Below are 16401 nucleotides of genomic sequence, written 5' to 3' on the forward strand. Positions count from 1 at the left end.
GAGGGCTGGTTTTTGTGTTAATTGTAGATTTTATATCGCCTTTGTGTGCCGCTTGTGAGAGTTCGTTATTTTATGTTGCAATTATGTCAATGTGTTTGTTATCATTAGGCTTACGATCTCTATTGATCCGCTGGGATCGTTTCTCAGAGTTATTACACAGATAATGTTGTACGTATATGAAGTTGTAACAAGTGATCCTTATAAGATGATGGATGTTAGTTTCGGAGATAGTTTTAACGGAGAGGGTATGAGTGGAAAATGAGGCTCGTATGCCGTGAATGACGTGTAAAATAATGTGTGCTTGTTTGTTTGTATAACCGAAGCGTTTCGTCGAGGTTTTACTTTGAACGGATAGATTTAATCCATACTTGAACTTATATAGGACAATAAAAAATTTCATTAACTTGTTGTCCTGATTAGGATCGCCAGGATTGAATAATATATTTCCTTACGTATACATTTGGTGCACAATAAAGTGTTTTTGTTGTTGTTGTTGTTGTTGTTGTTTGTTATGTATATAACTATATAACTATATTTCTTATTTTCTTTGACAACGCGGTTGAAACCGTAAGTTTGTTATTATAATAACCTTAATCAGTTCATAAATAACGCTAACAATAACGCATTGAAATTGAACAGAATTAAGAACGACATCTCTGCGAACAACGATGAGAACCAAACATAGCTTGGAAGAAATTGCTTTTGAGCAATAAAGCCGCCCGCCCTTTGCCCTTTCCTTTCCATTTCCAATTTTTTTGTTAATTTAATTGTTTTTGTGTGCAATAAAGAATATTTCATTTCATTTCATTCATTCAACCAAACATACAACTAACAAGTGAACAGGGAAAGCTCGAGCCAAGAATGCGCGGGAGCTTGTAGTTGCAAATGAGACGTACGTCCCATATGTACTTAACATACATTATAATAACAATGCATTGCCAAACAATGGCTGGTTGTTTTTACAAAGGAATCATTTCAAATTCGACATGGCGCAATGCGGCACCTGAGTAAATTGTTAGGCTGGTTTATGGGTGCTGGCTTCTGGATTTAGTCGGGTTAACGTTCTTGTTTTATTGCGGTCTAGCTGCGCCCCGCTGTTTCACCCGCGGAAGTCCGTATCCCGATATTCAATTGCCTATATGTTATTCCAGTTGTCCAGCTGTCTACGTGCCAAATTTTATTACAATCGGTTCAGTAGTTTTTGCGTGAAAGAGCAATGAATACACACACATCCTTCCAAACTTTCGCATTTATAATATTAGTAGGAAGTAGGATATATTAAGTAGGTTAATTGGATATCCCTTCTATTAGAACTCGTCGCTTCGAGTCTTCCTTCATTATCAATACAGCTAAGGAATGGAATATTCTCCCTGCCGCCATCTTTCCTAAACCATACAATCTGGTGGACCTCTTCAAAGCCAGAATGTATAAGTACGTACTAGGTAGACGCACCCAAGTAGACCACATCTCCACCTCCACATATTTACGATAAAAAAACTGTTCAAGCTGTTATAATTATTATGTACCTAAATAAATCGTCAGATATGTTCAACGATTAATGTGTATGCCAGTATTGATTAAACAAATGTATTTTTTCATAATGAAGAATTAGAGTAGCTTAAGTTCCCTCCGGTGTGGGGGTCAACGCGCGACCGATTCAATTAAACGAACTGTGGGATTATGTATGGATAGCAATAGAAATTACTCGGTATCAGCGTGACATTGTAGTGATTAAAAATTGATGAATGGATAGTGTGTTTGTTGTGGATTGTATTTTGTATGAGAGAAGTGATGTGACGCTTTGATATATGACAGCACTTAACTGAAAATTTGTTATTTATATATTAATTAATTAAAATAAGTGATTTGCAACACTAATACAATGAAAATAATGATGATTTTTGGTAAGCAATATTCCAGCCTTAATTTTCTCTGGTTTAGAACACGATTTAAAATGTTGTTCATGTTGGTAGCCCTTACATCATCACATTGAAATATTTTTATCTTCGTTTATTTTCGACTATAACGACCGACTGGACGACAATAATGATTTTTTTTTTATTTTCCTACAAGGCCAAGGTAATAATCTTGGTCCGTAACGTTAACTGGTTATTTAAAAGCGTGTTTTTTAATGTTGTCTTCAATCGCTATCGCAATACGTAGCACAACCTCTAGGTCCCAAACAGTGAGGCCACTCATGCAACGATTGAAGTTTTTTTCTTCTATGCGTTCACACACACATACACAAACATAAACATACACATACACAAACATAAACATACACGCGCACACATGCAACGATCGAGGGTTTTTTTTCATCAATACATTCACACACACACACACGCGCACACACACACACACGCGCGCGCGCACACATAGGTACGCACTCATGCACACATTGTTATACTAATTCATTCATTGAAAGTTGATACGCAATGCATTTTTGATTTAACACCATTGTATTAATGATGTTTAAAAAGATAAAATAAAGATGATAATTGTATTTTCATGTTTGACTAAAGAGATTTATCGTCGTTTATGTGTGGTGGGAGCAGTAATTTTTGTTAGTGAATTTGTATAAAATAAATTCAGAATCGTAAGTATAAAAACATAATTATTCTTAACAAATAACTGAACTGTCTTCAAATTGTCCTATCAGATTATTCAAATAGGATCACACGGGGGGCACCAGCTTTCAAATAAACAAAGAATCATCGGATCGGTTCATGTAGTAAAGAGTTTTGTGTCGAATCGAGAACCTCTTCCTTTTTTTGATGTCGGTTAAACATTTACGCATTAGGGCCGCTAAAATAACGGCCGGTGAATAAATTTGCAATTACACACTACTAAAAGAGTACAATTTGTTGTTTTCATTTAAATATACCTCGTCTTTATGTAACAGAATGTTAAGCATTTTGCATTACGAAATGAGTTTTTTTTATGTTATTAAATTCTACACAGTTTTTTTTTATGATACAGACGGCAATGGAGCTAGCTGGTGGGACGCCTGATGGTAAGCGCTACCACCGCCCATGGACATTTGGAGAGGCATAAGGTCCATTGCAGACCTTACGCCTCTACTAATGGATTGCCGACTTTTTGGGAAGGGATTAAAAAAGGATTGGTGATAGGAATAAAGGAAAGGACTGGGAAGGGTGAGGAAAAGGATATGGGCCTCCGGCTCCCGCCACTCACCGAACGAAACGCAGCAGAATGCTATTTCACGCCGGTCTTCTGTGCCAATTCGTACCCAAGCGTGCTCGACTACTACATATAAAAAAATTGTTCTGACGTTTCGCAAACTGGACTGTAAATAACTTGTTTAAATGTCTGTAAGTCTTGAATTATATTTCCTTGCGTGGTGTACGTATATATAACTTGAATGTTTAAATAATCATGATATCACTAAGCCCAATTTGCATATAAAACGTGGGGGACTCGAGAGGTAACACTTATTGACATTTTCATTTTAGGAACAGACGTAGGAAGCAAATATTTGAACGCCGCATGACGCAGATACTGCTGTATAAAATTGGATGACGTTATTTTGATGAAGGCTTATTAAAATCGGATGTAGGTATGTTTTGTGTAGCCACTTGGCAGATTATGTTGGAAGAAATTTGTAAACTTCAAGATAATTTTTCTATCATTTTATATTAGGTATCGTGTATTTTATACTTTAAATAATAATAATACGTTAGTGTACAGTGCGTCGAGAAGACAGTGAAGTCGAAACGCAGTAAGAGAAGTAAAGAAATAATTTATATTCATTTCAGTCTGAAATACGCCTAGCGCTGTGAGTTAGACTGAGAGAGGAGCCTAGCTACCGCTGCTAATTGCGTGGGAGAAAGGGAAACTAGATAGATAGGCGCCGTAACGCGTTACGTAACGAAACGATGCCCTCAGTTATCACTTCAATAATAAAACTACTCTAAAATTGTTACCTATTCTAAGATCCAACCTAAGGTTTATGTTTGTCCATCCAAAATATATACGTCGCCGCAGAATTTTACATTTAAGTAGGTACATTATTATTATATACCGTTGTTTTGGTCTGCTGGATTTAATTTCGATGGGTCGATAGAGCGAGAAATCATGTAAATGCAGATTGTATTGGCTTAGTGTATAATGGTGCGTGAACTTTAGGCTTCATTTAGCTACAGAAAAGCGACTTTTATTGAGCTAAAGTCAGTGTATTGACATACTCGTACAATACAATTTTTATGCCTATCTAAGTTATCGGCGTGGGCTATGTCCTACTAATATTATAAATGCGAAAGTTTGTAAGGACGTGTGTATGTTTGTTGCTCTTTCACGCAAAAACTACTGAACCGATTGCAATGAAATTTGGTACGTAGATAGCTGAACAACTGCAATAACATTAAGGCAATCCGATATAGCTACGGGATGCGGACTTACGTGGGTGAAATCGCGGGGCGCAGCTAGTATCTTAAAATAATTAATAATATTATAATAGAAATTATTTAAATTAAAATTTAAATAATACTATTTTTGGATTTATTATGTTAGCTGATACAGGTAAACTTGCACAAAATATGCCATAAAGAAATTCTTTACCTAGGTAATTACTCTCATACTTTTTAAAATTTATAGATCATACTTCAGTGTCAATGGCCGCCAGCAGCTGAAATTGCACAACTCATTCTAAAACAATGAAGGAAATTTAATCTCTAACCCGTTGTATTTTAGTTCGTTTTTCCCGTACGCAATTGAGCAGCTGACGATGCGATTGCTGTAACAGTGTTTGTTATGGTGTTAAATCTTCGGTGTTATCAAGTATCACTTATCAGCTCCTTGTAAATTCCTTTGGGCGGTTATTTATTCAAGTGCATCGTATTTGAATAGTGTTTTCAATGGAACATCTGCTTGTTAGGTTGATATGGTTAAAATAGCAAATACTATATAGGGAAACGCATAGTGGACATAACTCCATAGTATAAAACAAAGTCGCTTTCTCTGTCCCTATGCCCCTATGTACGCTGAAATCTTTAAAACTACGCAACGGATTTTGACGGGGTTTTTTTTAAAAGATAGCGTGATTTGAGGGGAAGGTTTATACGTATAATAACAATTATTAAACTACGAATTTATCGCATGCGAAGCCGCGGGCAAAAGCTAGTTCAGTTATAAAAATACATTTAGAAGCTAATAGAAGGGACGAGAAGAACTTAAAACAAATAGCGTGAAAAGTTTTGTCATACTTGAACTCTATTACTGGAGACTTAAAAGCCCGTATATCTTGTAATTTTCTTCTACCGGGAAGTTTTATAACCTCACTGTTATCTAAATATTATTTTCAACATATTGTGCCGCATGTTTTTGACCGACTTCAAAAAAGGAGGAGGTTCGTCGAGGAGGTAGTCGAATTTACTGCATTTTTTTTTTTGTAACCTTTTACTGGGTGAACTGATTTTTATGATTCTTTTTAATTTTAAAGCTCATGTCTGCCACGTGATCCCATTTAAATCTGGTCTAGTTTTGACAATTGGGAGGCGGTCTGTATTTTTTTGTTTTAAATTATTATGTTTATTAATAACCTGTATGCTTCAATTCATGCTACACAACATTGCATTACCGTAATTCTCCTCCTGAATTTCTCACTGAAACTACACAAACTAGAACATTATTGTAATTGATCGTGTTATGTAACAAACAGGTCGTTGACCCAGTTCGTGGTGAATGGTGATGAAGTGATTCATAGCTCTCGATGCTTGTGCAAGGTGCCACTGGTGTAGTAATGTCTTATATTGTCCTACTAGCTGCGCCCCGCGGTTTCACCCGTGTAAGTCCGTATCCCGTAGGAATATCGGGATAAAAAGTTGCCTATATGTTATACCAGTTGTCCAACTATCTACGTATACAATTTCATTGCAGCCGGTTCAGTAGGATTTGCGTGAAAGAGCAACAAACGCACACACATCCTTACAAACTTTCGCATTTATAATATTAGTAGGAGTAGGATAAGTAGGAAGTGGGATTCTTGAATAAAATGGAAATGTACGTATTGGATATTTTCTTTGATAATAATTACTCTTTTATCCTGTATTTAATTTATATACGCTTAATTATAATGAATGTGTTACATCTATCTCATTGTTTCTGAAGGAATTTGTTTTACGTGTGATTGTCGTTTAGCTTGCAGTGCATTGAAATCTAGTAATAATTTATTGATGAGTTTGTTTGTTTGTTAATCTCAGTCAAATTTCTAAATAATGACAGCCTAAACATATTTTCTGTTTACAATATTATTACAATAAAACCAATATACCTACAGTATGTTTTACTATCACATGTGCGTCATATCCGAAATTTCGATTGATAAAGATATATATCTATATAGATCATCTGTTTATATGAGGTTCGGTGCTAAATCACTATCGGTCATTTCACAATCGGTTAAAATTGTATGTGTCTCTATATACGATTATATCTACTTATAAAGAGGAAACTTACATTTTTGTATGGTTGTGACGTTTTCAAGCAAACACCCCTTTTTTATGTCACAGTCGGCAATGGAGCTGGTGGGTCGCCTGATGGTAAGCGCTACCACCGCCTATGAACATTTATATAAGCATAAAGTGCATTGCACGCCTCTACAAATGGGTTGCCGACTTTTTGGGAAGGGATTAAGAAAGGATTGGCGAGAGGAATAAAGGAAAGGACTGGGTAGGGTAAGGAAAAGGATATTGGCCTCCGGCTCCCCCACTGTCAGAACGAAACACAGCAGAATGCTATTTCACGCCGGTCTTCTGTGGGGGTGTGGTACTTCCCCGGTGCGAGCTGGCCCAATTCATGGCGAAGTGTGCTCGACTACCACATATGACCCCTAGACCGATTTCAAAAATTCATTCACCTTTGGAATGCTGCAACTTCACTGAGTGACATAGGCTACTTATGTACCACGGATGAAGCCGGGGCGAACGACAGGCTATAAATTTAAATTAAAGTTTTGGTTGCTGTCGATAGGTTATTATTTTCATTTGGTCCCATTGTAGAATCTGGAGTGCTACCGGTGGATCTTTGGACCTCTGGACCTTATTCGGTGACTTTTTTTGTAGAATAGAATTTGTTTTATTCTTGGTAAGGGTGGGCATAGTCGGGAAAGGTGCCCAGTTGAGTAGGTAGCCTTTGGTGACTTAAAATTTGTAAATATTCATGATTTTGCGTAATATCTTACGTAATTATGACTAGAGTATCATAATATGGCGTTACATCGTACGTACGTACATCTTTAGTAATTATCTTTGGCTAAATTTAACCGAAAGTTAATGCTTTATTGCCTGTGAAGATAATTAATAAGGAAGTCGTGTTCGTGTCGTATCAACCTGTTCACACTATTTACTTACCTATGCCAAAGGAGGGTTATGTTTTTGTGTATACATATGTATATTTCATTGCCATGATATACTGGTAATGGTTCGATGAATTTTTGAAGGTGTTATAGTTGTGTCATAAAAGCGACCATTTGCTATTAATTATAATAAAATGGGAGCAATATTTATCGCAATCGTTTCTTACGTTAATAAGATTCAAAGATTGCACAATCGCATGTTATTCTTAAGAGAATAGGCAAAAAGTCGAACGGATAGTAAACGATAATGTAGTGTGTGTTGTTTTAGTGCAGATCCATAACAAAGGGGATTGGGTTCTACACAGATGTGCTATCCACTGGAATTGGTTATTGTTTTATTTAATTACTAGCTGACCCGGCGAACTTCGTACTGCCTTAGCGTTGCAATGATGCAAACAAACGATGACAGCAAAACAAACGATGCTCTTTCATCAATATAATCTATGGCTGTGAATGACATTGACATTTGTTACTCGCGTTTTTTAAAATATGCAAAATTAAATGTACCTTTTTCAATATTTCTGAGAGATTTTCTTAATATTTTTTTTCTTAAGAACCTTCTCTTAATAATAACAAATACAACAAAAAAAGAATTAATGAAATCGGTCCAGCCATTCACACATGATGCCGTGACCAAGGAAAACGGGTTTCATTTTCATATATATAGATCTGTGTCATTTAAACAAAAATAATGCTTTTATTGTTCTGGTCTTGTAACAAACCGTGTGTAAAGATGTATTCTTGTTGTTTTTAATTTTTTGCGTTTTTTATATTTTATACATTTTTGTGTATAATATAAAAAACACAGTGTATAAAATTACTAAATTACGCCCCCGTGAAATAGCAATACGATATCTGTTCCATTGAAGCTCAATTTAATAATGAACCAAACCTGAATTTCCTCCGAGACCGCCTCCTTGGTACAGTGGTTAATACGTGAGCGTAGAACCGAGAGGTCCTGGGTTCAATTCCCGGTGGGGACGCACAAAAAAAAATGTCTCGGTCTGGCAGGACACAGAAGGCTGATCACCTACTTATCCCTAAAAGAAAATCGATCAGTGAAACAGATGTACATCATCTGCCCCATACCCCACTAGGGGGACACGGGACTTCACTTTTAAACCTGAATTTGACATTTATAATGTGTTAAGAATTGAAACACTGCAGCTCCATGAAATGGTTAAGCAAAACTAAATTTAAATTCGCATTAATAATATGTATAAGTAAAGAATAGAAATGAATTCAATAATAATAATTGTGAATCTATCAAGTAGGTACATAGTTGTCTTTTATTCTTATGAATAAGGCTGGAGTGACGCAAGAATAACGAAGATAAACACAAGATCTAATTTAACGTCTATTTAAATAATTTGATAGAATAAATAACACGTTTATAAGATAACATCGGCTGTTGCTCCATATCAAAAGAAATCAAAGAGGCATTGATCTTAAAATACTATTTTATATCTTGACCCTACTCATTGATCGTTCTAACAAGACAGGTAGGCGACTTATCAACATCTCTGCATCTTATATACCTCTATAATTACCGTATTCAACGTATCGCCTCGAACGCTTTTCGAAAAAAATGTATCATCGAGTGTTTACAGAGAAATTTAACGTGTCCCTTCCATATCTTTACATCTCCGCTATCAGTACCTGATGTTTTTTGTCAGTCCCAAGATTGTTAACCAAACAGTCCGTGAAACAATAGTTGATTCGACTCAAAATGGGATCACTCTTAACCAATTTAAATTCCATGTTTTATACGTCCTTTTTTTTTGGAATTCGGCCGTGATTTATGTCCAATGTGTCTTTAATGTTTTGTGTAACATGTCGTAACATTAACAGCTTTTTAGTGAGATGTTAGATACTGGGTGTTTAGGGCTGCGGTCGGTTTTTAGGTTACCCTTTTGGGTATATCATATTTACATGTAATTAGCGACCACCTTAGTTTGGGAAGACAAATTATGGCACAGTTTGTGAAACGTATTATGTTAAGGTTTAGAACAGGTTGATAAAATGTATATTATAGCAAATACATAGTTTATTATTACATATAGACATATAATAGTTATATATCCCTGAAAATTCTTCAGTTATTCTTTTATTTGTTTACATAAATTTGAGGTTATAAGTACGTTATAAATCATGTACATAATCGCATCAGATGAATAAAATGTATGTTTTGCTGACTCTACGGTATAATGTTAATGTAAACTTTGTTTGCCATTCGTACTTCAAACATACACTGTACACCGAGCTAAAAGTTTGCACGCTTGTTACAGTCGGCTTCCTGATCCTCGTGTTCTACCTGTGGGGCACGCCGTACGAGAGGGGCTTCTTCTGCGACGACGAGTCACTCAAGCACCCGTACAAGGACTCCACCGTGACTAATGTCATGCTGTACATTATTGGACTCGGTTTGCCCGTGTTTACGGTGAGTGGATGTTTGTGTGGTTTTAGTCTGTAAAATTTGAAAAAGGAACCATCAGTTGCACTGTTCAATCGTTCCTTTTTCAAATTTTATTTATTTCATAGTCCAACAGAATTCAAATAGTAACCCTATCTATGGATTGCGCTGTGTTATTTTCTGCTGGACTATGGAACAAATTAAATTTAAAAAACGAACGTTCGAATGTAGATATTCAATTCGATTTTTTTGTTGAGTAGCAAACGTAGATAATATTAGACATGCGCATTTTTTTTTTATAAATATAGATAATGCAACATTTTCAATTAGTTCAATTTATAGATTTCGAGTTAAACTGTATTGATTGGAAGTGGGTGTATTGGGCGGATAATGCTTTAAAAAGGGTGGTAGATATTCAGAAACAAAAAATGCAACGTTCGAAATTAAAATGATAGAGGGTGAGGTTAAAAACGTCTATAATTAAATATAACTATTTCATAAAATGTGTTGTTTTGGATAGAGGTATATATTAAGAAATGTATGCCCCGTGGCCAAAGAATTTCACCTTTAATTTATTTCAAGTTATACCCGAATCCTTGCCGAGATTTACGCACTAAGGCGTAAAACATACTAGGTGCTCATTTCTTTGTAATCATGTTAAACACGCTTAAATATTAGCGTCACCTGTATGTAAGCCATGCAGCTTGCACCATGTGTTTGCGTATAACCGACTTCTTTAGACTCGACTTTAAACGGACAGATTTAATTTAAACTTCGTATGCTTATCAAGGAATATAATTGTACGAATTTAACTGCTTTGATAAAGACTTATTTGAAAAAGAAAATAGTTGATTTTATAATTACAGCGTTTTTTTAGATTAAACTATCTCTATGATTACTATTCATATTGCATCGCAATCTCTCCCTCAATTCCCATAGTAAATACATAGCCGAGTGTGAAGTGTCATAAGATATTTCCCAGAGTTAGCGTCCGCGGTTCAATATTGACCGTTTGACAATGTTTGACCGGCCATTAGTTATTGTCGCCTTTTGCTAAACTTACATATTGGTACTAAACTTTCTTGTCAATATACGCGTCTCTTGACGAACGAGTGCGGATACAAATTATTTGTACGCACCGGGATGTTGGAGTGAATGAAGCCTTTGAATGGATTCTCTGTGTGTATTGCTTTGAGCAATCTCAAAGCAATACACACAGAGATATAATATGAGTACTTTTTCGACTTTTCGTGTGGTAATAGGATTCTTAAGGAATTTTCAAGGGTATTAGAATTTAAGAGTATAAAAGCTACTGTTATTTCAATTTATAAGTAAATAGATATTCACAAAATCGGTATAGTCGTTTTTGCGTAATAAGCTTACAAACATACAAAAATACAAAGTTTCATCTTAATAATATTAGTGCGAATAGCGTTGCGCTGGCGTCTTCGCCCGTGTTGTCCAAAGAAAATTTAGATTTAGATAGACCCCGATTTTTTTATCTTATAGTTTTCATCCCATTTCCAAGGTGAATATTATACTTCGTCTTTTCTCGGGTCTCAAAATATATTCTAGAACTAAATTTCATCCAAATCGGTTGTGTAGTTTAGGTGTGAAGAAGAGACATACAGATAAACGGAGTTACTATAACATTTCGACGGTGTACACAGTAGGAACATTTAATTCAGTTGAATCAATTCTATCGAAATAAAGTTAACCTATGAATAATTTGACTGCCGCATACTTCTAAGCACTTTATTATTACGTAATAATTGAAAAGTTTTAGATATCAAACCGGTATAATAAACTAAATATTGTTTTTTATCCGTCATCAACGACTTGCGTAGATCAGGCCTTATCACGCGTGACACCTAAATATCTAAGTTAATTCGATAGGCAAGTACAATCGGATTGTAAATAGAATACTTAATTTTGAATCGTTTAAATTGCATGTTATACTCGTATATCTATGTTGTAAGCCGAGAAACAGCTATATCAATTTCTACAGTATTTAACATTCTTCTTAATAAACCTAATTGTTACGAAAAAGCTTTCACATTTTTTCTATTCGTCTTTTATTTATGTACACCAAATTCCTTATTTAAATAGCTTAGATAAGCTTACATAATAGGGAGTATTAGTATAAAAGATATATTAAACATTTGTATTATGAATTTTTTTTTTTTAATAAAAATTTCTTTACTTGCCTTCACAATCATTAAACTACTGAATGTTAAAGTAACTAACTCTACCTGTCTGTCTGTCACTGACCCGATTTGGATAAGACTTGGTGCGAAGGTAGTTTGCGTTAGTGACTCGAGAAAGGACTTACATAGGATAGTTTTTCCGAAAATTCCACGGGAAAGGTTCCTTTGACAACGCGGGCGAAGCCGCAGGCAGAAAGCTTATAATACATTATATTTAGTTCAACGTATAAATATACGTTGAGTTAATATTCACATCCTCATTAAACTAAATTAAAACTTCATACTACAACTAATTCAGTCCAGAAAATCACCTAATATTTATAAAAACTAATTTAGGACTTCTGTCGTTGACGGTACTCCGCCTTGAAGACTGTTTGCTCGCCCTTGCGTAAAGCCAGGTGCAAACATACTGTTCAATGTAACAGTTGTGTCTCTCATGCTGTGAGTTAATGTGTTACTATGTGTCTTTTCTATGAGTAAAGTTTTTAAACGAAAATGTATCATATGCTAATGCTTTTAAAGCTTAATTAATTTTTAACTGGTTGAAGATAAAATTGTATATGTTTGATTCATTTTATACTTATTATTCGTCCTTACGTATATAATTGTATCATTATATGACGATAATATTAGGTACTAATTAAAAGCACGTGTAATTTAGTAACTGCATATTGTTTTTATTTAAATAAAGGGACTCGAATGAATGTAAATTGTATTTCGAGATAATTCTCACGGTATTTTCTAGTTATAAAAGTAATTTGAGGAAACCCTATAACCCTATTATTTACTTGGACATTACGACATGTAGCTAGTCTGTGGCTAGTCTTTCACATGAGCTCTGAGTAACGTCAATGCTCGACGAGTTGCCTTCTTTGAGTATTCTTTTTTTTGTTTTTAAAATTTATTTTTTAACCTCGAAGAAAATTTACAGACTAAATACACATTTACACACAAACATAAACAACGACATTTAACAAGCTCACACACCTTTATAAGTTACAATATATACATGAAGATAAAGCTGTTTTAATCATAACTTATACATTCTTATATTAGCAACTAAGACTATGGATAATTTTAACAAAACAATATAATATAGTAAGTTTTGTTAGATAGAAATAGAAGTAGTTCTTTGAGTATTAAAATCATTATTTATACCACGAAAGCAAACAAATACAGCTACTGTGTTATTTTAATACATCATAAGATAGTCATCTTATCTGGTTTGAAGTTTTACTACCTACGAAAAATCTAACGCACGGCCATTTAGATCGTAGTTGCGAGTTAAGGTTTTACGCGTATTTTACTGGTCTGAGAATATCATAAAAAAACCTTGTTATGTCCAATGTAGTTTTATGAATAGTAGCTGGTTGTGAGTGTATTCTAAATATATTAAAATCGTTTTATAAAAGCAATAAGTAATTATATATTTACTAGCTGTAACCCGCGCGGCGAACTCGCGTGGTATACGGGTTGAACACTGGTGTACTTATCCAGACTATATCTACCTCTGTACCAAATTGCATACATCCATCCATACTTACAAACTTTTGCCTTTATAATATTAGTAAGAGTATTATTTGAATAATCAGATATACATTTATATAAAATTAAATCACCAGATATATAGGTGTGTATGTATGTGTATGTAATGTATAAAAACGTATTTTAATTATGACCGTGCGTTATTTTTATCAAGTGTGTGTGTACTTAGAAAAAATAGCTATCGTAGTCTATTTCCTTGTAAGTGATTCCTATAAACGTAATTTTTATCTTTTATTGCTCGTAATAGCAGTGTCAGGAAATTAATAAATCATCGTATTATGGTATGAGGCTATCGCTTTCAGACGTATGAATGGGTGGACAAAAATATACATCAATCGCGCCTGTGATAAACTTGGGATTAACAAAATTTTTTACGCAATTAATCGAAACACAATTTTGGGGTTTTATGCGTTTGGCTGTAAATGTTTTATGTTTTATAGTCAAATTATGTTATGTTTTGAGTCGAAGAGGCGTCTGTTATTTTCGCGTCTAAAGTTGTATATACGATGATATTTCAGCAGAGGTGATATTTGAGTGGTTGTTCATCAGAATCTAATTTGCGTATTATGTAATAGTTGAAGCTTGTGAAATTAAAACAAAATCTCTTTATCTCTAATCGGTCTTGTCTTTCTGGACATTAACCAGAACGGATCGAGGGCTTAAAATGATTTGACATGCACAGCTATATTTTTTTTTTATTTAGCGTAGTCAAAGTAATAGACTGACATGACAGTTCTAGGTTTTTCCCCGCACATTACCCGTTTTCATGGGAGTCCCGATCCTATCCTATGCCATTTTTTCGGTCTATAAAACTATTTGTTTGTTTTTTGTCAAATTTCACCTAAATTAGTGATGCAAAATAAACAAACAATCACTTCAGCTTTATATATTAGTACTGTAGTAGAATATTAAGGAAGCCTCTTGAATAACACATAGCAGTCCTTATCCTATTAAATATCCTTCCTTGTTCTTAAGAATTATTAACAGCAAAAATAATATTTTAAAACCGATTAGGAGCAGATTTTACATAATAATCATTAACCGAATATCAACTACACAAGTATAATTTTATTTCGAACTTTAATAAACAAACCCAAAAGATACCACATACTATACAAATTAATCGAATTAACTAGACTGACGGTATAATTAATTAAATTCTCTCGGATCAGCAGTATGACGCATACTTGACCATCAATGGACGTTAAATAATTTTTTTCCCATAGCGGTATCGGTCGTTAAAAGTGACCTTCGTGAACTGTGAAACAAAATTAATACGATAATGTTGTTTGTAGTGGTCGATATTTAAAAACAGTTAAACATCCATTGGGTTTAGTCGCATCTAATTGAAATATATTAGAGATATTAAATGGTGTTAACATCCTACTTCCTATCCTACTAATATTATAAAAGCGAAAGTTTGTAAAGATGTGTGTGCGTTTGTTACTCTTTCACGCAAAAACAACCGAACCCATCGCATTGAAATTTGATACGTATATAGCTGGATAGCTGTAATAACACAGGCAACTTTTCCATACAGACTTTCGCGGGTGAAATCGCGGGGCGCAGCTAGTTTAACATAAAGCAAAGAATAAATATTCAAGTCTTCTCTAGTATAACATAGTAGACAGGTGGGTTGTCGACTTCATAATTATTGATTTACTGCTTACATATTAATAATGTCTATATGTATCACTTCATTTGAATGGGCACTCGAATTTTTGTCAATATAAGCTATGTTATGTATGTGTGTTTTATGAGAAAGTTATTCGGTGTCGTTGCTAATTTATACTGATAACTAGCTGTTCCCGCGGCGCCGCTTGCGTGGTACCCTCGCTTGCAAATTTCACCGTGGCTTATGATTGTGTACGTTATCCCTTCATAAATTTTCAACAAAAGACAAAGAAGTCGATTTTTTTTGGCCTTCATTCCTTCTATTTTTAAATAAATATTGAATTATTTGTTTAAAAATAGTCAACTCTAAACCCACGTGACCCACAAATGATAATGTTGGAAAATTAGATAATCTATATTAGGTACATACCTAATGGAAATCATATGGAGTTAATGACTATATAATTTATATTCTTCACATAATCTATACCACAATAATCCTGTCAACTCGCATTCAGTTCACTGGCCCGATAATAATCGATGGATGGTACAGATGTAAATCGACTTGTAACTTTCCAATGCTGGACCGTGAATGTCCCAGTTTATGTGGAGCGTGATCTGAGGTCGTTTATAATTGCTGCAATTGCGATGGAAATTATCATTCGATGATTCTTCTTCGCTTACGTTTGCAATTGTTTCTGCGAGTGGTGGACGCTAACGAATCTTCTAGTGCGGCCGCGCGCGCGCGAAATTTTAACTGATTTAAAATGAACGACATGGCCAATTAGACTGGTTTAAATTCGTTCTTAAAAACGATGGAAGTTCTAAATTCGATTTTTTTTTTGCTACTCGATAACTCCGTGGGTTTTTAAACGATTGGCGTGATCCTTTTAGTGTTTGATGCGAAATTGCAGTTTGGGTTCCATTTTAGATTCTGGATTAGTACTATGTATTGTATGTGTATGTATTTATGGCGGAGTTTAGATGATTATTTAATAAATATTCTATCCAACTCATCTGTCCATAATATCTAATATCTAATATATAAAATTCTCGTGTCACAGTTTTCGTTGCCATACTCCTCCGAAACGGCTTGACCGATTTTGATGAATTTTTTTGTGCTTGTCCGGTATCTATGACAATCGGCCAACATCTATTTTTCATACCCCTAAGAGTAAGGCAGAACAGCGTTTGCCGGGTGCAGCTAGTCTATTATATAACATTCTCGTGTCTCAGTTTTCGTTGCCAAA

The 16401-nt window shown here is 34.6% G+C and overlaps 1 protein-coding gene across 1 annotated transcript in view; it reads left to right on the top strand.

Annotated features, from left to right (window-relative positions):
* Window positions 1–16401, top strand: part of LOC119831668 (putative phosphatidate phosphatase) — an 82649-nt gene that overhangs the window by 17864 nt on the left and 48384 nt on the right. Inside the window, exon 2 of the mRNA XM_038355113.1 lies at window positions 9661–9812. Within this exon, the coding sequence (XP_038211041.1) occupies window positions 9661–9812 (152 nt within the window). The remainder of the gene's footprint in view (window positions 1–9660; window positions 9813–16401) is intronic.

The sequence above is a fragment of the Zerene cesonia genome, chromosome 14, assembly GCF_012273895.1.
Source record: "Zerene cesonia ecotype Mississippi chromosome 14, Zerene_cesonia_1.1, whole genome shotgun sequence".
Taxonomy (NCBI): Eukaryota; Metazoa; Arthropoda; class Insecta; order Lepidoptera; family Pieridae; genus Zerene; species Zerene cesonia.